The sequence below is a fragment of the Rutidosis leptorrhynchoides genome, chromosome 1 (genome assembly GCF_046630445.1).
Source record: "Rutidosis leptorrhynchoides isolate AG116_Rl617_1_P2 chromosome 1, CSIRO_AGI_Rlap_v1, whole genome shotgun sequence".
Taxonomy (NCBI): domain Eukaryota; kingdom Viridiplantae; phylum Streptophyta; class Magnoliopsida; order Asterales; family Asteraceae; genus Rutidosis; species Rutidosis leptorrhynchoides.
This window is the reverse complement of record NC_092333.1, coordinates 312604374-312630264: the sequence shown is the minus strand read 5'-3', so window position 1 is coordinate 312630264 and position 25891 is coordinate 312604374. Positions and strand designations below refer to the sequence as shown.

At 34.0% G+C, this 25891-nt stretch overlaps 1 protein-coding gene across 1 annotated transcript; it reads left to right on the top strand.

The window, feature by feature from the left end:
• The first annotated feature begins 1460 nt into the window (after positions 1 to 1460).
• LOC139898977 (uncharacterized) lies at positions 1461 to 25891 on the top strand. Its single transcript, XM_071881793.1, has 8 exons — positions 1461 to 1555; positions 1787 to 1880; positions 2232 to 2856; positions 3010 to 3087; positions 3514 to 3915; positions 4479 to 4908; positions 24266 to 24282; positions 25698 to 25891. The coding sequence occupies exons 1-8, from the start codon at positions 1461 to 1463 to the stop codon at positions 25889 to 25891; spliced, it is 1935 nt and encodes a 644-aa protein (XP_071737894.1).

Below are 25891 nucleotides of genomic sequence, written 5' to 3'. Positions count from 1 at the left end.
TTTAGAAAATAGCTGTTAAGCTTCTACTATAAATAGAGAGCTCTTGTAATTGTAAAACTTGGTTGATGATTGAATGAAAAGTTTGATAGAGCTTATCTATTTACAAAATCTCTGTGTCTTTACGAATCTTTGATTCCAGTGGCTAAGAGTGGTTTCTTTATCAGTGTTTGTGGTGTTACTTTATCAAACATTGTGGTGAAATCCAAATCTTCATATCTGATATTATAGTTGTGGTGGAATCTTTATCAGCTGTAGTTGAAGATTTGGAGTGTTTCTAGATCTCTAATTGTGGTGGTATCTTTATCAATTTGGGGTTTAGATTCTTCTATCCTTGTGTTCTTATTTCAGAGTTTTATACTCTGATTTTGGGGCTGTTACTGTTACAAATTTGGGGGTTTGTGTTCAGGTCTGTTTAAGTGAAGAAAGCTTGTTCTAAATTGCGTTTTTAAAGTCATAATCACGCATCAAAGTGGTATCAGAGCATAGGTTGTTCAAATCGAAGCTTTCTTATCATTTTTATTGTTGTTTCAGTTCATACTCTGTTTTAGAGCTGTTAAGCTTTATTTCAGATCTGGGTTTCTATTTGTTGCTAAAGGTCTATTTCAGATCTGATATTTGAAATGGCTGATATTCCAAGGAATATGACTCTTGAAGAAGCTCATAATCTTAGAAGAGATATAGCTATTGAAGCTCTACAACATCAGATGGAAAGAATGGTTAACTTGTTGGAAGATGGTGTTCCAAGAAGAAATAGAATTAGATCTGAAAATGGAGATACAACTATTGTGTCTTCTAGTACTGAATCTGAGGATGGTAGCCAATCTACTGATGGATCTCATGCTTCTTCACAAAGAAGAAGAAGGCATAGGAAAAAGGCTGATGATTTGAAAGATATCAAGATAGACCCACCTGATTTTGAAGGATCCTCTAATCCTGAAGATTACTTTGAATGGGTTCAGGCCATGGATAGAATTATGGAGGTTAAAGGCTATGATGATAAAAAGGCCTTTAAAGTTGTTGTAATCAGATTAAAGAAGTATGCTTCAATGTGGTATGATAATCTAAAAAAAGAAAGGCAATATGAAGGGAAGAAAACAATCAAAACCTGGTCCAAGTTAAAAGAGTGTATGCAAAAGAGGTTTGTTCCACAAGCTTACAAGCAAGAGCTGTATATCCAGATGAATACACTCAAGCAAGGCAGCATGAATGTTGTTGATTACATCAGAGAGTTTGAGCAGCTCAAGATTGGTACAAATGTTAAAGAAGCTGAAGAACACACTATAGCAAGATTCGTTGGGGGCTTAAATGCTTCTATTGCTGATCAAGTTGAAATGCAGCCTCTATGGACTTTTGAGAGTGTTTGCAAGCTGGCTATTCAGGTAGAGAAACAAGCAAAAAAGAAAATTAATTTTAAGTCTTATTCCAAGCCAGCTGTGCAGCCTATGAAGGGTCAATGATCTATGCTGCCTAGGCATAACGAGGCAACACCCAAAGTATCTAAAGGCAAAGAGCAGGTTATAGCTGGTCCTAAAGATGATAGAAGGAAATGCTTCAAGTGCCATGGATTTGGGCATTTTCAAGCTCAATGTCCTAACCAGCGTGCTCTTACACTAAAGGAGATTGAAGATTTGGAAGGGGGTTTTGAAACTGAACCAGCATATGATGAGTCTGATAGTGAAGAGTTTGTTGCTGCTGATATTGGAGAGTTTTTAGTGGTTCGAAGAGTAATGCACTCAGCTGAGACTATTGAAGATAAGAGTCAGCGTGAAAACATCTTTCATTCAAGGTGCACAGTCAAGGGCAAAGTGTGCAGCCTGATTGTTGATGGAGGCAGCTGTGCAAACGCAGTATCTGCTTACATGGTGGAAAAGCTTGAGCTGGTTACAAAGAAGCATCCTCATCCATACAAACTTCAATGGCTTAACCAAGGCATTGAGGTAAAGGTTACTCGCCAAGTTACTGTTCCATTTTCTATTGGTACTGTTTATCAAGATGAGATTACTTGTGATGTTATCCCTATGGATGCTTGTCATTTGCTGCTTGGTAGACCTTGGTTATTTGATAAGTATGTCTATCATAATGGACACCAAAATACTTATTCAATGTATGTGAATGGAAAGAAGATCACCCTCACTTCTTTAAAGCCTAGTGAAATACGTAGAGCTGATCCTACTGTTAAGAATGATAAAGCTTTGTTTATGACTCAAGCTGAAGTTGATACTGAGTTAAAGGGTGGTACTGGTGCTTATTTATTGCTGATGGTTGAAAGTGATGAGTTGAACCAGCATGATGAAATACCAGCAAGGGTAAAGCCATTATTATCCGAATTTGCTGATGTGTTTCCTACTGAGTTACCTACTGGTTTACCACCAAACAGGGGTTTTGAACATCAAATTGATCTTGTACCTGGATCTGTTGTTCCTAATAAATCAGCTTATCGATGTTCCCCTCATGAAGCAAAAGAATTAGAAAAGCAAGTTAATGAGTTGGTTGCCAAGGGATATGTTAGAACCAGCATGAGTCCTTGGTCAGTACCAGCTTTACTGGTTCCAAAGAAAGATAGTTCTATGAGAATGTGTGTAGACAGCCGAGCTATTAACAACATCACCATCAAGTATAGGTATCCCATACCTATATTAGATGATATGCTAGATGAGCTGCATGGTTCTTGTGTGTTTTCCAAAGTTGTTCTTAGAAGTGGGTATCATCAGATTCGAATGAAAGAAGGAGATGAATGGAAGACAGCTTTCACTATCAAAGGTGGATTATTCGAGTGGTTGGTTATGCCTTTTGGGTTGTCTAATGCACCCAGTACATTCATGAGGCTTATGAATGAAGTGCTCAGGCCACTTATTGGTCAGTTTGTGGTTGTTTACTTTGATGACATCCTAGTGTACTCAAAAACTAAAGAAGAACACTTGGATCATCTGAGGAAAGTATTTGAGCTATTAAGGCAGAAACAGTTATATGCAAAGCTGGAGAAGTGTGATTTCTTTGTCAGCAAAGTAGTGTTTCTTGGATATGTGGTTTCTGAAGAAGACATTTCAATGGATCCATCTAAGGTGGAAGCAATCAGATCATGGCCTAGTCCTTCTACCATCACTGAAGTCGGAAGTTTTCATGGTTTAGCTTCATTCTATAGAAGATTTATCAAAGACTTCTCCACAATTGTTGCTCCAATTACTGATTGTATGAAGAAAGGGGTATTTGAATGGTCTAGTTCTGCCCAATCAGCATTTGAATCATTGAAAGAAAAGCTAAGTTCAGCACCTATACTTGCTTTACCTAATTTTGATATGCTATTTGAACTTGAATGTGATGCAAGTGGTGTTGGCATTGGAGCTATGCTAGTGCAAGGAAAAAGACCAGTAGCTTATTTCAGTGAAAAGCTAAATGGATCAAAGCTGAATTATAGCACTTATGATAAAGAGTTTTATGCCATCATTCGAGCTGTTGATCATTGGTCACATTATTTGAAGCCAAGGCAGTTTGTTCTCTTTTCTGATCATGAAGCATTAAAATACATTAATGGGCAGCACAAATTAAATCCAAGGCATGCAAAATGGGTTGAATTCTTGCAGATGTACTCCTTTGTGTCTAAACACAAGGCTGGTACTTCTAATGTTGTTGCTGATGCTCTTTCAAGAAGATACTCTTTGTTGTCAATTCTAGAAGCTAGAGTTCTTGGATTTTCATTCGTTAAGGAGTTATATGAAGCTGATCCAGACTTTGCTCCTATTTTGAACTGTTCTCCTGCTGAGTCCAAAAGAGATTATGTTGAGCAAGATGGTTTTCTATTCAAGGGCAGCAGATTGTGCATCCCAAAAAATTCAATCAGGGAGTTGCTGATTAGAGAAGCACATGGAGGTGGTTTAGCTGGTCATTTTGGGATTAACAAGACATTGGATATCCTAAGTGAACACTTCTACTGGCCATGTATGGATAAAGATGTCAAACTGTGATTAATCATTGTGCTACTTGCTGTCAAGCTAAGTCAAATTTTCACAAGGGTTTATATACTCCTCTTCCTGTTCCCAACCAGCCATGGGAAGATTTGAGCATGGATTTCATTGTTGCTTTACCAAGGACTCAGCGAGGCAAAGATTCTATTATGGTTGTTGTTGACAGGTTTTCAAAGATGGCTCATTTCATAGCCTGCAACAAAACCAATGATGCTACTATTGTTGCTACTTTATTCTTCAAAGAAATTGTTCGTCTTCATGGAGTTCCCAAAACCATTGTGTCTGATCGAGATACAAAGTTCTTAAGCTATTTTTGGAAGACATTATGGAAGCTGCTTGGAACAAAGCTTTTATTCAGCACTTCTCACCATCCCCAAACTGATGGTCAAACTGAAGTTACCAATAGAACTGTGGGAATGTTGCTAAGGGAACTTGTGAAGAAAAGTTTGAAGGAGTGGGATTTGAAGCTTGCTCAAGCTGAATTTGCTTTTAACAGAGCACCTAATTACTCCACAGGAAAATCACCATTTGAAATCTTCTATGGTGCAAATCCACTCACACCCATTGATCTGATTCCTTTTGCAATTGAGCCTAAGGTAAGCGTTGATGCAGTAGCAAAGGCCAAAGAAATGAAGAAGATGTATGAGCAATTGAGGGCCAAAATTGTGAAGACCAACCAGCAATACAAGGCTAAAGCTAACCAGTACAGAAAGCAGCCCACTTTTGTTCCTGGTGATCTTGTTTGGATTCATCTAAGGAAGGAAAGGTTCCCAGCAAAAAGGAAGAACAAGCTGATGCCAAGAGCTGAGGGTCCATTTAAAGTGTTGGAAAAAGTTGGTGATAATGCTTACAAGGTCGAGCTGCCTAGGGATACTGCTGTGGAGAGCACTTTTAATGTTGGTGATTTGATGCCCTACTTGGAAGATGACAACCTCGAGAACTTGAGGTCAAGTTCCTTTTTAGAGGAGGAGGATGATGCGGGTGAGCTGGGCAATGTAACCAGCAACACAGCCAGCTCGAGCTCAAAAGACGTTACACCCGAATCAGGCCAAGCAATGGTCATGTTGCCACCTATTTCGTATCATCTAAGTGTTTTTGGAGCTGGTTCAAGAAGCTCAGGGGTGACCCTACTTCAGTCCTTAAACTGAAGTAGTTATGTTTTCATGAATAAAGTTTTTGATAGTTGAAGGCAAGCCAGCAACGAAGAAGAACCAGCTAGCCAGACCAACAAATGAGTTTAGTTCAGCCAGTAAAGCTTTAATTCGCTCAGCCGGGTAACCAGCAAATCGAACCAGCAAAGTTATGCTTAGGCGAACCAGCTAGTTCAACCAGCTAAAGAATTTTAGTTCAATCAGCACACGAAACTCTAGTACAACCAGCACGCGATGCTATTTTCTGTCTGAATGGCCAACTTGCTGATACAATTCAAAGTTTACTTATGCTTTTCAATAAACCGGTCAGGTCATGTGCTTAACACATGTGTGGCTGTTCTAGAAGAATGTTAGCTGTCCAAGGAAGACTCCCATTTATCATTGGATGCTTTTATCATGGGAAGGAGCACTAATAAATGGCGGGCTTTTTGCAGATTGTGTCCCTTATTCTTATTGGCTAATTTGTAATTGTTTGTCCTTTTTTGTCTCCATTTCCTTTTTATGTTTTTGTCTTTTAGAAAATAGCTGTTAAGCTTCTACTATAAATAGAGAGCTCTTGTAATTGTAAAACTTGGTTGATGATTGAACGAAAAGTTTGATAGAGCTTATCTATTTACAAAATCTCTGTGTCTTTACGAATCTTTGATTCCGGTGGCTAAGAGTGGTTTCTTTATCAGTGTTTGTGGTGTTACTTTATCAAACATTGTGGTGAAATCCAAATCTTCATATCTGATATTATAGTTGTGGTGGAATCTGTATTAGCTGTAGTTGAAGATTTGGAGTGTTTCTAGATCTCTAATTGTGGTGGTATCTTTATCAATTTAGGGTTTAGATTCTTCTAGCCTTGTGTTCTTATTTCAGAGTTTTATACTCTGTTTTTGGGGCTGTTACTGTTACAAATTTGGGGGTTTGTGTTCAGATCTGTTTAAGTGAAGAAAGCTTGTTCTAAATTGCATTTTTAAAGTCATAATCACGCATCATATCTATGGTGCGTATGACGTTGATGCTCGTGGGACAGATTGTGAAGTTGAGGTTTACGACGCTGTTGTGGTTGGAGGTGGTAATGGTACTGTTGGCGTTGATGATGGTGATACTGGTTATGCTGCTGATGCTGCTGCTGGTGTTTGTAATCTCTGCACCATATTCTCCAAAGCCACTACCCGAGTGCGAAGCTCATTGACTTCTTGTATTACACCGGGGTGATTGTAGGTTCGGACGAGCGGATAAATAAAATCTAAAATTTGATGTAATATATAATCGTGACGAGATACTCTGGAAATGAGCGAGAACATGGTATTTCAAACAGGTTCACCGGTAAGTGCTTCAGGTTCTTCATCAAGAGGGCAATGTGGTGGATGGAAGGGATCACCTTCTTCTTGTCTCCAATGATTGAGGAGGCTACGAACCCATCCCCAATTCATCTAGAATAGGTGATGACTTATTGGTTGATCTATTCCGGTCACACTACTTTCGGAGCTTGAATGGGATTCCATTTCAGAATCTGAGTGACTTGAACTGATGACGAATTCCATTTCGTACGATTGGATAAAGGATATTTTTTTTCGATATGAAATGAATTTGGCTAACGGATGGTATTCTAATTACATAGAATATATATATATATATATATATATATATATATATATATATATATATATATATATATATATATATATATATATATATATATATATATATATATATATATATATATATATATATATATATATATATATATAGATCAAAAGATTTCGTAGATTACGGAGGACTTTGCGGGATATGTCAGGCAAAGTTTAAAGTAACAGATACGATAAGATATGATTTAGCAGATATGCTAAGATATGAATTTTTGTCTATACACTATTGATGCAATCAATGCAGCAAGACGTGTCTTAGACTAAAAATGATAAGCAGGTAATTTCCTGAGGATGATAAGTAGTTAATTTTCGACAAAAAATGATAAGCAAAACTTTTGACATGCAGACACGGTCGAAGTCCAGACTCACTAATGTATCCTATCGACTTATCAGTTAGATACACTAATGCAGACCTGGTTCGCTAAGACCACCGCTCTGATACCAACTGAAGGGACCCGTTCATATACATTATAAACGATTCACAATAGTTGATTACATTGCGAGGTATTTGACCTCTATATGATACATTTTACAAACATTGCATTCGTTTTTAAAAGACAATCTTTCTTTACATCGAAAATTGACAGGCATGCATACCATTTCATAGTATCCACTCTCCAACTATAAATTGGTTTAATAATAATCTTTGATGAACTCAATGACTCGAATGCAATGTTCTTCGAAATATGCTATGAAAGACTCCAAGTAATATCTTTAAAATGAGCAAATGCACAACGGAAGATTTCTTTAACACCTGAGAATAAACATGCTTTAAAGTGTCAACTAAAAGGTTGGTGAGTTCATTAGTTTATCATAATCATTTATTTCCATCATTTTAATAGACCACAAGAATTTCATTTCCAGTTCTCATAAATATACGTCCCATGTGTAGAGATAAAAATAATCATTCATATGGTGAACACCTGGTAACCGACATTAACTAGATACATATAAGAATATCCCCTATCATTCCGGGATCCTCCTTCGGACATGATATAAATTTTGAAGTACTAAAGAATCCGGTACTTTGGATGGGGTTTGTTAGGCCCAATAGATCTATCTTTAGGATTCGCGTCAATTAGGGTGCATGTTCCCTAATTCTTAGATTACCAGACTTTAATAAAAAGGGGCATATTCGATTTCGATAATTCAACCATAGAATGTAGTTTCAATTACTTGTGTCTATTTCGTCAAACATTTATAAAAGCGCATGTATTCTCAGTCCCAAAAATATAAAGGGTAAAAAGGCAAATGAAACTCACCATACTGTATTTCGTAGTAAAAATACATATAACATCTTTGAACAAGTGCAAGGTTGGCCTCGGATTCACGAACCTAAATTAATTATATATATTTATGTGTTGGTCAATATTTGTCTAACAAATTAGGTCAAGTCATAGTGTACCACAATCCTAATGCTCGAGACTAATATGCAAAAGTCAACAAAAGTAAATTTGACTCAAAATAATTTCCAAAAATCTATACATGATTAATATATAGTTTAAATATCGTTGTTTTATATTTTTAAATATTTGTAAAAGATTTATTAGAGTAAATAATATAATTTATCTATTAATAAATAAAATTTTATATTAAATTTATATAATAAAATATACTTTTATATATATTAAATAATAAAATTTATAGGGTTCATTTAATATCATAAAGATAATATGATAGGTATTATTAAAGTAAGTTATTACACGTAGTAAAATATGTTTGTATCACATATTTATTTGATAAAATAATATCTATAATGTTAGTAAGTAAAAGTTGTATTATTTTGTAATAATAATTATTATTATAAAAATATCAATATTTATAATTACTAAGATGACATTATGATAAAACGATAATTCTAATTATGATAACTTTAATATTTATAATAATTTTTAATATTATCTTTAAAATAATAATTCTATTTAAAATAATAATAATAATGATATTTTATAGTAACAATGACATTTCTATTAAAATGATAATTTTTGTTAAAATGATAGTTTTAATACTACCGATACTTTTAATAATAATAGTAATGATAAAAATAATAAGAACGATAATTTTATCTAAATTAATATCTTATAATATTTTAATTTCATCATGATACTCTTACCCATTATTTCCTAATCGTTTCGTTTAATAGCTTTTAATCGTCTTTTAAATTGTGTTCATAATAATGATAATAATAGTAATCAAAATAATTAGGTGTTACAGATATTTGTTTTAATTACACTAATATTAATAATGATAGTTACTATAACATCATTAACGATAATACTAACAATTATCTTAATGATAATATAGTAATAATAATAATAACAATAACAATAACCATTTTTAAATAATGATATATATATATATTAATAATGATAATAATAATAATAATAATAATAATACCAATAATAATAATAATAATAATAATAATAATAATAATAATAATAATAATAATCATAATAATAATAATAATAATAATCATAATAATAATAATAATAATAATAATAATAATAATAATAATAATTGGATAATAATAATAATACTAATTATAACTTTAACGATAATAACGATAGTAATAATAAAAAAAATAACATTTTTTAATGATAAATCCCTTTTATTGATAAAGATAATAATAATGATAATAATAAGATAAAACTAGAAAGACGATAAAAACGACGATAATAATAATCATTTTTAATAAAAATATCGAAAATTCAATTGATTATAACTTCTAATCCATTCATCGAAACCATTCGATATCTAAAGGAAAAGTTCTTAATTTTTCGCTAGCTTTCCAAGGACATGCATATCTTATACCTTATCTCAACCGCAAGTGTAACTAATTCAAGATTCAACCTAATCTGTCTAAGGGCAATATTAAAAGTACAAGCATGCATAATCCTAAATACTCGAGCACTAGTCAGGGATACACTATTAGTATGTAAAAGTTAAATTATGAGTACTCACGTATCAATATTGCAGGAAAGGTATGTAGACGCAACGGAAATGATAAACACTATATGGACCTCACGAGCATACCCATGAACCATACTCAATCACCTCCATAGCTATAACCCATAATTTCCTTAATCCTATCCCACTCGAAAAACAATTTCGAAATCACTTAGACAGCACTCCGTCGTAATATTTTATGTATACTAATAATATCTTGAAATAATACGGAGTAAATATATATATGTAAATCGATTGAGAGAGTTTAGAGAAAAATATTTTCAAGTTTCTATAAAATAATGAAATCTATTGAATTCTATTTATAATAGATTTTTGAATTATTAAAGTGAATTATTAAAGTATGAATTATTAAAGTGAATTATTAAAGTATGAATTATTAAAGTGAATTATTAAAGTATGAATTATTAAAGTGAATTATTAAAGTATGAATTATTAAAGTGAATTATTAAAGTTAAAGTAAAGTAAAAATAAAGTAAAGGTAAAGTTTAAGTATAGTAAAAGTATAAAACTATGTACGTATAATATGCGTATAAAAATATATAATATTAATTTAAATCGTTATATATATTTAATAAAATAAAACATAAATATCGTTATCTTTATCATACTAGTTAAGTAATGAGTTGTCAAAAGTGGTTCTAGATATTTATAAAAGTTATATACGTTTTAATAATAAAGTTCTTTTTAAACTGAAAACGTTTTTGTACATTTGAAACTAAATAGATCAATCGAGTCTTTATGAGATTCAATCTTCCACTATCCTTTGTCTAGTTCTCAATGATTGACAATTTGTTCTTATTTATAATTCACTTTACCATTTTCCGAATATTGTTAAAATGGAAAGATTTCTCAAATCAACGTGGGCCTTTCAATAGAGACTTGTAATCATAATTCAATATATCTAATAATTCAATCATTTGATCTTATCTTCTAATTCCATTGATAAACATTTTGAAACAGATACAATCATATAACGTATTTAATCTAATATTTTGTTTACGTTTCAAGTTATAATATATATACACATATACATATATAATCATATTCGTTTAATGGTTCGTGAATCGTTGGAACTTGGTCGAGGTTGAATGAATGTATGAACATAGTTTAAAATTCTTGAAATTTAACATAACAAACATTGCTTATCGTGTCGAAAACATATAAAGATTAAAGTTTAAATTTGGTTGGAAATTTCCGGGTTGTCACAAAAGAGTCGTGTAAATGGCACATGATGACGGTATGTTCTGTGAATCATCACGTTGCATTAGAAACTCAGCATGAATTACCGTAATATAATCACGTTGATCAAGTGTCATTATATTATACTAACTCATGCTTTAGTTTCCAACATTACTTCAATAACATTCATATTTTAAGCTCGAAAGTTTACAGAATATAGAAACTAACAGTTTCTATATGATGTAACACTGATAGTACGAAGAGATTAATGATTTCAGATAAGAATATTTATGAAAATATCTTCAGAAATATGGAGGATATTTATAATAAAAGATACGATAATATCTTAGAATATTTAAGATCGGAGGATGATGGAAACTATTGTCTGCAAGGGTTTGGAGTAAGAAGCAAGATATTCGCTAAAGACTTCAGCAGGTATTGATTCATTTGGATTCTTTGAACAAACTTATTCTTTGTGATTTGTCCACGGCTTCCTTTATAGTTTCGTATAATCCGCTTTTCGGTACTAAATTTTCTATTGAGTGTTTCCAATACTCCATTCTTTATCATCAAACTTTCGATGGTTAAAGTCATGTACAGTTTTTGCCGCTGTATTCAGCATTTTCAGAATTTGTGGTATTGATTTTTAGACTGGGTGCTTTTCAGAATTTCAGAATGGAAGGTCATAATTCTAAGAGATAAATGTTATATGTTTACATATAACTGTTGATATAGACATGCTGTGAGATTTCAAAATATTGATTGCTGATTCTCGGTGTTTGGTATGACAATTCTCGTTATCAGATGCAGATGAGTAGATGATAGGATTTCAATGAATGTAATAACTTTTCATAAAGTCAAAGATCAATGATGTTGCTGGTAAGTTTACTGCTAATGTAGCGAGATATAAACGGTTTTCCGGTATCGATGACGAAAGGCAATTTATATATCGGGGTTATAATAGGCTAATCCGAGTGAAGAGTCGAAGTTGACTTGTTGGAGCTGTGACAAAATTCACTACTTTGAAAAGGGTTATCATGTTATTTTGGGTAATAATAACACTAAGGAATTAGTACAACTACGTGTTAAACGTTTACTCAGTTTTCGAGAGTTTTTCAGATGCATAACTATATGCATCAATCATTTCTTCCGTAGATAAAGTGCGGTTGGTTCATTTTCTGGATTGAGGTATTTTCAAGAATCAAGAAAGGTTTGAACGTAGATTGTAATTGTCAAAATACAAATGAGGTTTAAGATGAAATTAAGTGGCAAACTTGAAGAATTGTTTAGTTTCATATGTTATAATCAATATTTTAATTCATTTTAATTGTCCAATCTTGATAGTCCACAGCCGATAGTCCAATAATTCATTTATAGTTTAATATATAATATTCGAATTAATTAATACGTATCGTGACCCGTGTACATGTCTCAGACTCGATCACAACTCAAATTATATATATTATTGTAGAATTAACCTCAACCCTGTATAGAGAACTCGTTCATTACTGCATATAGAGTGTCTATGGTTACTCCAAATAATATAAATGCGTCGATATGATATGTCAAAACCTTGTATACGTGTCCCGATATTTAAAGTGCGTAAAAATAAATAACAGAAATTAAATGACGATAAAAAAAGTTGCGAGAATGAAAATTGTGATAAAATAAATTGCGATAATTAAAATGTAATACAGAATTAATAGTTAGCTAGGAACAGTTAGCTAGGATTTTGTTACCGTGGATTCTTAACAAAATTTCATATTGTTAATTAGTCTGTTTCTAATCAATTTTTTTTTTATTGTGTCCATTATTTCTTCATTATGCCACTTGTTGGATTCTGATAGGTCAAAATCTAAATATGAAATTGAATTTGAATGAAAATAGTTATTCTTTTGTGAACGGATACGTATATCGGTGGTTGTAAATAGGATAGTAAACGACTGTTGAATCAGCTTCGAAGAATGTACAGTGTAACTTTTTAATGTGAATCTTAAATATCCCTCGGGTATTACCTACCCGTTAAAATATTTTCATCATTAACAGTTTGTACAAAAGAATTTTTTTTTTTAATTACAATCTTTATGAAAACATATATACATATATATTTTCTTCAGATGTAATCATAGATTTAATGAGTTAATATAGAACTAAGATACATAATCTATAAAACATTAGAGATTACATAATCGCTATGTCGAACAAAGATAAAATAGATAGAACGATACGTAGAACGATGATTATGTTGAGGCAAGGATTGTTGATGATACAGGTGCTGTTACTAATGGTACTGTTGGTGTCGGTGATGTTGCTGAAGCTGGTAAGTGTTGCACCATGTTCTCCAAATTGATTACTCGAGCGCGAAGCTCGTTGACCTCTTCGATTACTCCGGGATAATTGTCGGTCGGAACGAGCGAATGAATAAGGTTTAGAATCTGAGTTATGATATAGTCGTGGTGAGATATTCGGGAAATGAGGGTGAAAATGGTGTTACGAACGGGTTCGCCGGTAAGTGCTTCAGATTCTTCGCCAAAAGGTGAATTGGATTAGTGGAAGGGATCGTCTTCTGCGCGTCTCCATTGATTAAGTCGACTATGAATCCATCAGATGAATTGGGGATGGATGATTGGTTGATTCATTATGGTGACGTTGCTTCCGGAGCTTAGATGACTATCCATTCGGAATAACTGTCGGGATAACTATCGGAATAGCTGTCGGATTCCGAGGGACTCGAACTAGTTGAAGGATTCATCTCGTACGATCAGATGAAGGATTTTCGATAAGAAATAGATTATAGGATGTAGATTAGTATCCTGCAATACATAATTTACATATGCATATATAATACTAAAATCTCATAAGTTACGGAGGAATCTACGAAAGCTGTCAGGCAAAGGTAATAGTAACAGATACGCTAATATATGAATTAGCAGATATGCTAAGATATGAATTTGTCTATACACTATTAATACAATCAATGCAGTAAGATGTGTCTAGACTAAGAATGATAAGCAGGTAATTTCCTAAGGATGATAAGCAGATGATTTCCGACACGAAATGATAAGCAAAACTTTTGACATGCAGACACGGTCGAAGTCCAGACTCACTAATGCATCCTAACAACTATCAGTTAGACACACTAATGCAAGACATGGTTCGCTAAGACCACCGCTCTGATACCAACTGTAAAGACCCGTCCTAATCCATCTGGACGAAGTCCATATCGATTATAAATGATTCACAACAGTTGATTACATCGTGAGGTACTTGACCTCTATATGATACATTTTACAAACATTGTATTCGTTTTTTAAAAAAGACAATCTTTCATTACATCGAAAGTTGACGTCCTGCATACCATTTCATAATATATCTAACTATATTTGACTTAATAACAATCTAGATGAACTCAACAACTCGAATGCAACGTCTTTTGAAATATGCCATTTATGACTCCAAGTGATATCCCTAAAATGAGCAAATACACAGCAGAAGATTTCTTTCGTACCTGAGAATAAACATGCTTTCAAGTGTCAACCAAAAGATTGGTGAGTTCATTAGTTTATCATAAATAATCATTTCATAATTTGAATAGACCACAAGATTTCATATTTCCATTTCTCATAAACATACGTCCCATGCATCGAGACAAAAATATCATTCATATGGATTGAACATCTGGTAACCGACATTAACAAGATGCATATAAGAATATCCCCTATCATTCCGGGAAATTCTTCGGACATGATATAAAACGAATTCGAAGTACTAAAGCATCCGGTACTTTGGATGGGGTTCGTTAGGCCCAATAGATCTATCTTTAAGATTCGCGTCAATTAGTAGATCGGTTTACTAATTCTTAGGTTACCAAGAAAAAGGGGCATATTCGGCTTTGATCATTCAACCATATAATATAGTTTCGATTACTTGTGTCTATTTCGTAAAACATTTATAAAAATTGTGCATGTATTCTCAGCCCAAAAATATAAAGGGTAAAAAGGCAAATGAAACTCACCTAATGTATTTTGTAGTAAAAATACATAGGACTTTATTGAACAATGCATGGTTGACCTCGGATTTACGAACCTATATCATTTATATATATATTAACACACTATAATATAAATCAATTAAGTTTACATATTTTGTTATGTATTAAGATCAATAATCTTATATATAATCTTATTAATACTTATAATACATTATGATACTTATTTGATATTTAGTTAATGTTATATCAATAATATTAGTTAAAACATAATTTTATGTAATATTAATATACTTTATGTGGTAAATATATTTTATATATATAAATCTTTAGTTTTGTGAAATTAATAATTGTAGAATTCCTAAATTAAAAATAATAATAATAATAGTAGTAATTTTAATAAAAATGATAGTTTTACTAATAATGATAAAGTAAAGATGAAAGTTTTAGCAAATAATTATTTTTAATAATAACAATAATAATGATAATTATAATAACCGTAAAACTAATAATTTTATTGCTAATAGTAATTATGATACTAGTTTAATTGTAGTATTAACCCTAATGGTAGAATAATAATAATGATAATCAATAATAACAATAATATTTATTTTACTTAATAACAATCAATCATAGATAATAAATAATACTAATAATAATAATAACAATAACAATAACAATAATAATAATAATAAAAATAATAATACTACCTTTAAAAGGAGACAAGCTTAAAAAATATAGAAACAGCCAGTGGCAGGGATTGAACCCGCAACCCCTTGCTCAACAACACCAAAGCCTAACCATTTGTCTATTTCAATTTATCTATTATATCCCAGCTTCAATTCTATTTAACCCGGCATAGTATTCTTAACTGAAGCATTAAACAGGCCTCGACCCATATTCATTTTCGGCCCATGCATATCCGATTTGTTAAAAGGAAAACCGAAGCCCCAGTTTCATCATTATTTCGATCAGGAGCCAAGGTGAATTAATTAATCATTGATTGTTTAAAGTAATCCCACTAAATTCTCACCAAATCCATTACTTTTCTTTTAATTATTTCGGCACTTGTCTGCAAATGAGTTGTGAAAGTAAATGAAAAATTCATTTTTCCTTGGATTCCTTATCAATTGTTAATCGAATAGGGAAAGGGAAAGAAAAGTACGCAGCATAGAAGCAATGATAAACATTTGTTAATTGTCCTTATCACCAAAACGTTTTCTTATTCGTTATCTATTGCGTCGAAATCAACTTTCATGAACAAGTGGACAAGTGAGTGTTATTTCTTTTGTCGTCCACTAATGAAAAATAGAATATGTATTATCATTAGTTTATTGACCAATCATGCAAGATAAATAGCCGAATGTGTTTGGTTTTGGGGTAGGTTGAGATTGAAACAGATATATATATTAGCATATGGGGCAAAAAGGAAAAGGAAAGCATCGGTTTCTTTATATAAATTTTAATAGGAACATATACAAGTGAGTGAGTGGCATTTATGGTTCAAGAAGAGAGAAAGAGTAAAAGGAATGGTGATTTACATTAGTCATGGTATTGAGCAGAAACAGAAGTAATGGCAGTTGCAAGGTGATGCTTTGAAGAGGGTCGTGTTTATAGCTTTCGGATGTATACAAGAAATAGAAACGAGAACATTATGTGGTGTTGTAGATAGGTGGCGGTTTTGGTTGACCACGATAGCAACAAACATCAACAACAAAATGGAACAGTTTCGAATGTTGTGGTGATGATGAGGGTGGTTTGCCATGGTTGTGTTGTAGGGTGGCATGGTCGAGGAAAGGTGGTTAAGTGATGGTTATTTGATATTTTCTCCTTTATTTTACAACAAGCAGCAACTTTATAGAGTGTAATGAAATTAGATTGTTGCTGTATTAGGATTTGATTTTAAATTGGACTGCAGCGAGCCAAATATCGACGTATAACAATATTACGGACAAGAAGTACACAAGTGACAATCAGAAGAAGAAAAGAGAGATTACAGATGGATACGTGCAACAGATTTTTGGGATTTTCTGATTGGAAGTCGACAAGAGCTTTTCCAAACAATCACAGAATATTGAGCTAGTACAGAAATATTGAAAAATAATAAAAAGTTGAGAGGGATGGCAAACTGAATTTGAAGTTTACTACTACTGAAATAGTTCTACTTCAAATTCTAAAAACAGAATCCAAAATCCTTTACCGATTGATAATGATATTAAACTGATTACGTATCTATCCTATATTTAGATATGTATATACTGTATTTATATATGTATTTATCTATATAACAGTATTTGTATTTTAGTATATATCTGATCTGATATCTATCTGTGTATGTATATATGTATATAACATATTAACTTTTGTAATATTACTTAACTACATAAATCCATTATTAATTTCAAGAATATCATTTATTTTTAATAAGAATAAACATACTACTATTAATAATAATTAATTTAATAATAACAATATTTTTTATTATTGACAAGGTACAAATAATAAATTTAAAAATAATGATAATAATAATATGATGATATTAATAATAACTATAATGATAATTTTCAAGAGTATAATAATAATTAATAATAATTAATAAAAATAGTAATAATAATATTATTTGTGACTAATAATAAATAATAATAACAAGAGTAATAATAATAATAATATAATAACTTATACATATCAAATTTCATATTAGAAATAAAAATATTAATAATAAAAATATTTATTATTAACATTAATAATAACAATGAAAGTAATGATAAAATATTAATATAACAATTATATTCAAACTTATAATTATATATTATAATTTATTAATCATGTCATATTTACTAATTATATGGTATATTGAATCTTTAATATTTATTAATTATATATATATATATATATATATATATATATATATATATATATATATATATATATATTATTACTTATGTATAGAAATTATATATTATATATATATATATATATGTATATATATTTATCTACAAACAATTGTTCGTGAATCATCGGGAATAGCCAAAGGTCAATTGTATACATGAGCACAGTTCAACATTTATGAGATTCAATTAAATAGACTTTGCTTATCATGTCGGAAACATATAAAGATCAAGTTTAAATTTGATCGGAAATTCCCGGGTCATCACAGTACCTACCCGTTAAAGAAATTTCGTCCCGAAATTTGAGTGAGGTGGTCATGGCTAACAATAAAAATATTTTTATGACGAATATGAGTTGATAAATAGAGTTTTATCATCATAGAGTAGTATGGATAAAACATTTCGTTTATGCGATGGGTACGAGTGAAGCTATCACGAAAGAGTGAAATGAGTAAATGTAGATTCGTCATATCTTTTGACGTATACAGGATTGAATTCCGGAATTCAAGGAATTTAGAGAAAATCTTCGTAATAAAATTTGGTTCTTCGACAATTAATGAAATCCAGATCTTCTTTGATTAAATACAATAATCTGTTTCGATTGAACTGTCGAATATTTTACTATAAATCCACCCCCTTATTTTCCTTATTTTCCATATCTCACATGTTCTATTCTTTCTTCCTCAATTTATACTTTAAAGCATTCTTCAAAATGCTCCATCCCGTTCTGATTTTTAATATACTTCTAACTTTCATATCTGTCATTCTTCTCTTTCATCTACTACCGGAGGATTTTATTTACTTCTACTATTATTTTGGGGTTGTAGTGTTTTTTTTAATTTTTCCTGTGCCTTTACGTGGCAATACGTATTGATATGCACGGTTTGTAATTTCTGGGTTGTTGTTGGGTTTTATATCTTCCCTTATATTTCGAATCTCTTTGCCTTTTTATTCTCCTCTCGATCTCTAGTAAAGCGAGTAATGGTCCAGAATTCGCATCACTGATGTTCTTTTTTCTTCAGTTTTAACTTCCTCGATGTGCGCTAGAATGACGTAACAACCTTTTCTTATTAGTTTTTGCGCCTTCAAACTACAAATAAGATTTAATTTCGCGTTGTTCTTTTCTCCGTACACCATTAAAGGTTTTCCTTTTTCACGCATAATGCGAATCGCATTTTTGTAACAAACGACCTCTGCTCTCACCTTTTTCAACCAGTCCATGCCAATTATTACGTTAAAACTCCCTAACTCGACTGGTATTAAATCAATTTTAAACGTTTCATCCCCCAGTTTAATTTCTCCTTCCCGACATATATTATCTGCTGAAATTAATTTACCGTTTGCTAATTCGAGTAAAAATTTATTATCCAAAGGCGTCAGTGGACAACTTAGTTTAGCACAAAAATCTCTACTCATATAGCTTCTATCCGCACCCGAATCAAATAAAACGTAAGCAGATTTATTGTCAATAAGAAACGTACCCGTAACAAGCTTCGGGTCTTCCTGCGCTTCTGCCGTATTAATATTAAAAACTCTTTCGCAGCCCTGCCCACTAGTATTCCCCTGATTCGGGCAATTTCTACTAATGTGGCCCGGTTTTCCACATGCGAAGCAAACTATGGCGGCATTATCTGTTTCGACATTATTTGTTCTTTTAATTCTGTTAAACTTTGGTCCGTAGGCCTCACACTTTGCTGCACTATGACCATTTCTTCTACACCTAGTGCAAAATGTCGTGCAGAACCCCTGGTGATTCTCTTCACACCTTTGGTATGACTGTTTTTGGTTTTTGTTGCCATTGTTGTTATTGAGATTGTTGTTGGGATTCTTATTGTTGCTATTGTTGTTGTTGTTATTGTTGTTAGGACGGTTATTGTTGTTGTTGTTAGGACGTTTGTTGAAGTTGTTGTTGCGATTGATGTTGCGGTTGTTGGGATAGTTATTGCGATTGTGGTTGTGATTGTTGTTGTTGTATTGGTGACTCTTGTCATTGGTTTCTTCCCACTTTCTCTTGACTTGTTTCATGTTAGCCTCTTCAGTCGTCTGCTCTTTAATCCTTCCTTCGATCTGGTTCACTAATTTGTGAGCCATTCGACTTGCCTTTTTGTATGGAGGCAGGCTCGTGTGAACTCACATCTTCTTGAATCCTTTCTGGTAACCCTTTTACAAATGCGTCGATCTTCTCTTCTTCGTCTTCGAACGTTCTGGGGCACAATAGGCACAATTCGGTGAATCGTCGTTCGTACGTGGTGATATCGAAACCTTGCGTTCGTAATCCTCTAAGCTCTACCTTGAGCTTGTTGACCTCGTTTCTGGGATGATACTACTCGTTCATCAATTGCTTGAATGCTGACCACGGTAGTGCGTAAGCAGCATCTTGTCCTACCTGTTCAAGATAGGTGTTCCACCATGTTAACGCAGTACCTGTGAAGGTATGTGTAGCATACTTAACTTTGTCCTCTTGAGTACACTTACTTATGGCAAACACCGATTCGACTTTCTCGGTCCACCGTTTCAATCCAACTGGTCCTTCGGTTCCATCAAATTCCAAAGGTTTGCAGGCAGTGAATTCTTTGTAGAAGCATCCTACATGATTTCTTGCGCCGTTAGCTGCATTGCTAGATTCAGAATTATTGTTGGTATGTAGCGCAGCCTGTACTGCGGCTATGTTTGCAGCAAGAAAGGTACTAAATTCCTCTTCGCTCATATTCATGGTGTGTCGAGTAGTCGGTGCCATTTCCTTCAAAATAGCCAACTGAATCGAGTTAATCATACAGAATATTAAGAGTAGTCAATAGTATTTCGTAGCATAATATGAACTCATTTATAAAAGCTTTTTCTTCATATTAGCATTTTATAAGTTTAAATTCGGGTACTACCTACCCGTTAAGTTCATACTTAGTAGCTAATATACAATTCAACTACTACAATTCCATATGAAAAACTGATTATAATAATATATCACATACAAATATTCTTCAAACTTACAATTTCGCATATAACATGAAATATAGTACACTTTGATACATGACAGTTTTGAAGATAAATCTAGTTAATACACAAGTTGTTCAGCAAAGGAAATAAAGACACGTAATTCATAAGTCCAGAAACAAGTCATGCATTCTGGTTTTACTAAGACGACTTCCCATCCTTGGTCTTGTGGAAAATAACCGTTATGACCATTGGCTAGGCAGCATGTTGTAATGTCGTCAAAAGGACGAGGGTTTCGTAATGTCCAACAGCCCCGTAATAATCTAAAAACCTTGTTTCTCACCCCAACTACTGAATCCGTCACTTGTGAGAAGGTTTTATTTAAAAGCAGCAATCCGATGTTCTTTTTCTCACTTTGGTAAGAAGCGAACATCACTAAACCGTAAGCATAACATGCTTCTTTATGTTGCATGTTAGAAGCTCTATCTAATTCACGAAATCCTATGTTGGGATATGTTGAGTCAAAATAGGTTCTTAACCCGTAGCGTAAAATTGCATTTGGGTTCCCCGCATTTAACGATTTAAAGAAAACACGGCATAACTTACGGTCTCCTCAATGTGATATACCCCACCTATCAAAGGAAAGCCTTTTATAAACTAAGGCATTTCTGGAAAGTCTTTCAAATGTTTGACAAGTTAATTTTTCCATAATTAATTGTGCTGATGAATTCTGACCGACTCTAGACAAGATTTCCTCAATCATATCCTCTGGTAGATCTTCTAAAATATTAGGTTGTCTACCCTTAACGTCCATTTTGTTTTTATAATGTAAAATAGACAAGGATTAGATTCGTAAAAGATAATTAACAAACAATACAAGCAATTTTTACATAGAACATAAAAGTACAAGCACACTACAATACATATAATACACAACATGATTACAACCCTCTAATCTGAATCACTGGTTTCTTCTTCTTCGGACTTGGTTCGTTTTCCTAATTTTCTAGGAATATATGGTGTTCCTCTAATACGAGTCGTCGTTTTCCACAATGGTTTAGAAAAACCTGGTGGTTTAGAGGTTCCCGGGTCATTGTTACATTTTAGGAAATACGGATGTTGCCGATACATATAAAGTTCATCGGGGTTGGAATCTGGTTTCTCTATTGTTATACCTTTTCCCTTATTATTTTCTTTCGCTTTATTAAATTGGGTCGAGGTAATTTCTATAACATCATCGGGATCCGCATTGGGATCCGATTCATCAGAAAATTGGTAATCTTCCCAATATTTTGCTTCCTCGGTGGAAACACCATTGACCATTATTAACTTTGGTCCGTTGGTTGAGGATTTTCTTTTATTTAATCGAATTACTGTAGGTATCAATATTTCTTCCTCCGGAACCTCTTCGTCTTCCGGTTCCTCCTCTTCCGATTCCTCCTCTTCCAGTTCCTCCTCTTCCGGTTCCTCCTCTTCCGGTTCTTCTTCAGGAATTTGTGAATCTTCCCAAAATATATTCGACTCTTCATTATTATTAGGTGAATCGATGGGATTTGTACTAGTGGTAGACATCTATCACACAATATCAAACACATTAAGAGGTTAATATATCACATAATATTTACATTTTAATAATATATAGTTTCCAACAAAAGTGTTAAGCAATCTGTTAACACCTATTTCCTTATGAGGTAAGGCTTAGTGTTTCAACAAGATACTAGAAGTGATCTAGCTTTATGAGGGCGGAGTGTTGCCGATTGATTTTTACCCTCGGGAAATAATCCCTGCAGACCCGGTCCACAAGTGTAGAAACTTGTGGGGTGGCTTAATCAATCTGTCATCCGTAGAGCGTAAGAGTGCTAGCCGGATGACTTCTAGTGAGAGAAAGTAGAGAGAGAAAGAGAAGTGAAGTCTCAGCTCTCAAAGTTGTCAGAATATCTGAACTGTGTAAAATGACGACCCAAGGGGTCTATTTATAGTGTCAGATCCACCAGATTGCTCGGGGACATGTGTCAGATGATGATACGTTCTGTTACTTGTGATCCGAAATTTACGCTGAAGGTGGCGTTCTCCGGCCAGGGCTTACACGCTAGGCGGCCTTCAGGGCTTACGCATGATGGGGTAGCCTGTACAGCAGAGAACGCTGGATGGATAACTCCACAAAACTGTTGTTTCCAGTCTTCCTGATGCTACTTTTATGCAACCATTATACCTTTTATGTGTGTATACGATAGGATACACCATTAAGTCCCCCCAGTTTAATGACTTAAGCATTTAAAGAATGATTAAGTCGTTAAACTTTTGAAAACGCATGCCAAACCAGCCTGTTCATTGCCCACTTGCATCGGGGAAAAAATTTTAGGCATTAAATGCAGACGAATTTTACTGATGCTGTTATGATTAATTTTTTACGGCTGAGATCACCCACGCGCCTCCAGCTGTAAAAAATGTTATTTCGTACCCTTCGTTTAAACTCACCCATACACGTGTCTCAATCATGGCCATAAAAATTGCACCGATGAACCCCTATAAAAACCGTCATAACCCTGTTACTATCACTTTTTTACTTTTTCCAAGATCTAAAAAGCATATTTCTCCCCCAAATCTTCATCGCCTTCTTCAATCTTCAACTTTTTAAGGTTTACCGTCTTCCAAGGTCAGTACACTTCATCTTACTGCTATTTTCTGCTTATTGATATCTTTTACTATACTATCATGGCTTCTACACGGAGTACTGGCCAAGAGCACACTAAGCCTTCTTCGTCAAATACCGCTGACATTCCAGAAGTTAGCACGATGGCTTCATCATTGACAAGTGAATATTTAGATGGCTTAAAGATTGCCTTCCGCCATCTCAATCAATACAACCCTGTTCTTCCTACCAACAAACAAACTGCTGACAACCCTCCTGAGGGGAAAATTACTTTATACGCTTTACAAATTACTCACGGCAACCTCCGTGTTCCCCTTACCAACTTTCTTCTTCGCCTTCTTAGATATTATAGGGCCTGTCTTAGTCAGATGCATCCCCATAGCCTTCAAAAAATCATCCTTTTTGAAATGTACTGCAATGCTATTAATATAAAGCCTCACATTAAAGTTTTTATCTCTTTGTCTAGAATTCGCACAATTAGTGACTGCTGGCTTACTATTGATAGTAAGAAAAATACTCATTTTGTTGGTACGAATAGAGTTTCAAATTTGAAGGACTGGAAAAGTCCATTTTTCTTTGTTGATGAAACTGTTATTCCGGAGGAATACTCCGTTGTCCGGGAATGGGGTGCTATTGATGCTAGCATAGGAAAGGGTGTTAAGATTTCTCCCACAGAGCAGCGGATAGTAAATAACTTGAAAGAGCTCCGCCTTCCGCCCAGATCATACGAAAGGTATGAGGGAATTCTTGTGCTGTGCAAAGTGAGTCAAGAATGGCCAAGCAATTTTGTGCCAGTACTTCGTGAGAAAAACCAGGGTAGGATGTGATATGATCAACCTATTATATATATATTTGTGTCTATTGTTTGTCATGTTTACTTATATTGTTGTTCATGTTTCATTTTTGCAGCCAACACCGTGATGCAGGTTCATTCTGCTCTTTTATCCGTTGATCTTGATGATGATGTAGAGATCACTGCTCATGACAAAACTGCTGAAGAGCTAGAGGCGGAGAGAGTTGCAGCTGAAGTTAAAGCTGCTGCTGATGCTGCTGCTGCTGAAAAAGGAGAAGAAATTGCTGTGAGCAGCTCAGACTGTGAATCCGGGTCTGAACATACAGACACTGAGCGGACAGCGGATGATACCACCACCGCCGATCAACAAACATCAGGGTCAGTTGACATCACAGGTGAAACTAACCCCACTCCTCCTCCAACCCAAAAGACAAGAAAGAAGAGCATAGGCTCTAAAAGGGCGAAGAGTACAGAGGAGGGCAAAAAGCAGAAACGCAGGAGAAGTATGTCCATTCTGTGCTTTCTTGAAAATGCGCATGTTTTTGCTTACAACTGTTATGTTTGTTCATAATGCTAATTTGTTCTTGTTAATGATTTTAGCAGAATCTGATGATAGCCAAGGGAAGGCTGCCGAGGGTGGTGAACGGGTGCCGGAGGAAAATCTTGAAAGTGAAGGAGAGAAGGGCCTGAAAACTCCTGATCCAAACTTTACTCCATTCGAGGAATCTGAATTTCATGAAGATAGGCCGGAAGGCAACTCTGCTTATCATTCTCCTCCTCCTAATATCACTAACCCAGCTATCACATCCTCCAATGTTCAAGAGCCAACTCTTCCTGCTCATGTGAGGGCATTGCAGGCCATCATTGCAAACCCTGCTACTAAGGATAAAGAATTTGCAACTCTTCTTCAGGTATGAATGATAAGACTATCTGCATGTATATGGTTGTAATTTATTGATGTGAGTTGCCTGAAATTACTCAAAAATTTTTTTCTTGTACAAGGTTGTGTTATCCCTGAGCTGAAACCCCAATTCACCACTCTCCACTCTGATCAACTCAGGGAATCAACTATGGCAGCTCATGTACTACTAACCAATCATCTGGACTCTGTGCTGCAACTGCAGAAGCATCAGGAGTCTATTCTTACTATAGCCCGTAAAGATATAACTGAAGGTGCAAATGCTCGTAAGAGAGCTGCTGATGCTGAGCGTGCCTTGAGTGATGCTCAGAAAATAATAAAGGCTAGAGAAGTTGAGCTAAAAAGTGCTCAAGATGTCGCTGTTGTTCTGCAAGGGGAAAGGGATGCTGAGAAGAAAAGACTTGAAGAGGAGCAGGTGAAAGTAAGCGAGCTGGAGAAGCAGCTGAGTGCAGAGAGGGAAAAATCCGCTGAGCTTCTCCGGAGGGCGGAGGAAGGCGAGGGTAATTTTGTTGAGCTTAAGAAGGGGATACCAGGTGTGATAGTGAAGGTGCTTGGATCCGTTCTTGTGGGGAATCCCTACAATGATTACGTTGATGCTATACGCACCCATGCTATTGCTGATGTAACAGATAAACTTACCAGACGCCTTGCTGAAAACATGTCTCTCCCTGCTGCTATTACAAATCTGATGCCTCTTGGAACCCTGGAGAAGGTTGAAGAAGCCAGAGACATATTGATTAATCTGAAGATATATGTTTACGATGAAGTATGTAACAGAGAAGAGTCATCTGCTCAGGATGTACTCAATATTCAATTTTCATAA